The following is a 2,425-nucleotide window of genomic DNA, read 5'->3' on the forward strand; positions in this document are numbered from 1 at the left end:
TATTTTATTGCAGCATTTTAAACCCGATTATTGGAGTATTTTTATTGGCGAAACAGCACTTGTCCCATTTTTCCTGGCTCCTTTAACTGTGCTCTCGGCGGTGGCACCCTCTCCCCCAGCACGCCGGCCGTGCGGAGGAACGCTTTTGCCACATTTGCTTCTCAGCCAAACCCCCAAACAGTCTCTTTTGTTTTTTTCTTTTTTTCCACTGACTCTGCCAGAGTCAGAGAGAGTTCATCGCCCCGGCACTCCCGCAGCTAACCCGCAAGTGCCCCGGCTGCGGGGCCCGCCCCGGGAGGCGGCACCGGGGTGCGCTGCAGCCCCGGGGCGCCCCGGCTCTGCGCGGGGGCGGGGGCTGGCCCTCCCCGAGGGGGTTTGGTGGAGCTGGATGCCCGCTCGTCTTGGCGAGGCCGGCTTTCTGCTGCTATCCCGTGCCCCGCGGGCGTCTGGCGTGTCGGCCCGCTGCCCGCTCCCCGCGGGACAGGGCCGGGCGAGCAGCGCGGGAGCCGTCGGGGCCGCGCCGCCGGGGCTCCGACTCCGGCTGAGCGCTACCTCGGCCACCGGCTGCCTCCCGCTGCCGGGCGGTAAAAGCAAAGCGAGTCCCCAGGTGTGAGGCCGCTGGAGGACTCCCGGTCCGGGTGGGAACAGAGCCCACGGCCGCGATAGTCCCCGCGGACGGACCCCCCCCCGCCCTGCGCTCGCTATGAGCAGAAGAACCGTTTGCGTAAAGCCGCAGACCTCTAAAGCCAATTTTGGCTTCCACTTTAGCTGGCGAAAGGGTTCAGCCGACCTGCAGGATCCTTTATCCGCTGACAAGCTGCAGACCTGTAGTTTATGTCTCTTTTTTTTTTTCTTTTTTTTTTTTCCTTTTTTTTTTGTTTTACGGATATCGCTTAATATTGGCCATCTCCGATTTTCGAGGTAGCGACAAAAGGTCAGATGTGACGCATCTTCCGCCCTCCCCTCCCCAGTCAGCTTGTTTGCAAATAATTAATAACGGCACAATTAGGCAGTAATGATGGGACCCGCAGTTTTGGTCTTCCTGATGGTAGCGCAGATTAAAAATAATGCCGCCGAGCCCATCTCCTTTTGATGACTCAGTCCAGCTTCTCCGATGTGCACCTTCAATTTTTGTTAGAAAAAAAAACGAGCCGCCCCCCCCCCCCCCCCCCCCCCCCCCCCAATAAAGCCCTAACAAGAAGTCATAAGGGCTACGGTGCTATATTTGCTTTTGGGTTTTATTATCAACAATCAATTAATGGTACACTTTTGGAAAACTATATGCACATGTAGAAATATTTCCCCTTTTAAATAGAAGCATTCATTTTAACCACATATAAATAAATCTGAAAACCCTGAACATAATTTATGACGATTATGCTCACAAACATATTCCAACAGGTAGGGAAAAAAATAAAATAAATGAGACGACATGCAACCGATAACAAAAATAGATATCATTGCCTGAACCTGGTCTCTCTAAACGCAAAGGAAACCGAATCCGTGAGAACCTTTTTTCTCCATAAAGACACGCCATAGAGACTACGAGAAGGGAAAACATTATTTATACGGTCAACTAGACAAGTCTGTACTGATATTAACACTATACAGTTGAGTCACAGAACACAGTTGAAGAAAGACACGGAAAAAGAGAAAGCATACCTGTCGACATTCAACTAAGAGCTATAGCTTGTGCCTTTTAAAATAAAATTAGAAAACCCTAACGGAGATGCCTAAAAACTGCGTGAACCGGGTAATAATAATAATAATTAATAATAATTAATAATAAATACAAGCCGTCCGCCGTGAGGGGCGCCGGCCCTGCAGGGGCCGGATCCGCGGTGCGGGAGCGGCGGCGGCCGCCGGCCCAGGGCCGAGCCCGGCGGGGCGCCGGCGGCGGCGGCGGCGGCAACGGAGAGACCCAAGACCGAACCGGGGGACAGTGACACCGGACAGCGGAGCAAGAAACGCCCCCGGGCGCGGGGCCGGGGGGCGGCAGGGGGGTGGCGGAGCGGGGGTGGAGTGGTGGAGAAGACACTTTGTCGCTCGGGCTGACTGTGAGAAGGAGCTTAGAAAAAAAAAACCCCACGGGCGGGCAGGGCGCCCTCCCCCGCCGCCGGGCCGCCCGCGGGCGCTGTCTCCGCGGCCCGCCGCCGCCTCCGCTCCCCCGGCGGCCGCAGCCCCCCTCCCCCGCCCCAGCGGAGGCGCTGCGGGGCCGGCCCCGCCGCCGGGCCGGGGGCGAGGGGAGCCGGGCGCGGTCCGCCGTGGGGGCGCGGGGTCCCTGCCCCGCGGAGCCCGGCGCAGCCCGGGCCCCTGGTCATTACTATGGGCGGGCGGCGGATACTAATGAGCGGGAGGGGCCGCCGCCGCCGCCGCCGCCGCTCAGAACATGCCGCTCTTGACGAGGCTGCCTTTGGTGCCGCCG

At 58.1% G+C, this 2,425-nt stretch overlaps 1 protein-coding gene across 1 annotated transcript in view; it reads right to left on the reverse strand.

Moving 5' to 3' along the window:
• Positions 1 to 2,382: 2,382 nt before the first annotated feature.
• PHOX2B (paired like homeobox 2B) overlaps positions 2,383 to 2,425 on the reverse strand; it is a 1,995-nt gene continuing 1,952 nt past the window's right edge. The window contains exon 3 of the mRNA XM_086612186.1: positions 2,383 to 2,425. This exon is cut by the window's right edge and continues 413 nt beyond it. Within this exon, the coding sequence (XP_086468312.1) occupies positions 2,383 to 2,425 (43 nt within the window).

The sequence above is a fragment of the Tauraco erythrolophus genome, chromosome 5, assembly GCF_009769465.1.
Source record: "Tauraco erythrolophus isolate bTauEry1 chromosome 5, bTauEry1.pri, whole genome shotgun sequence".
Classification (NCBI taxonomy): domain Eukaryota; kingdom Metazoa; phylum Chordata; class Aves; order Musophagiformes; family Musophagidae; genus Tauraco; species Tauraco erythrolophus.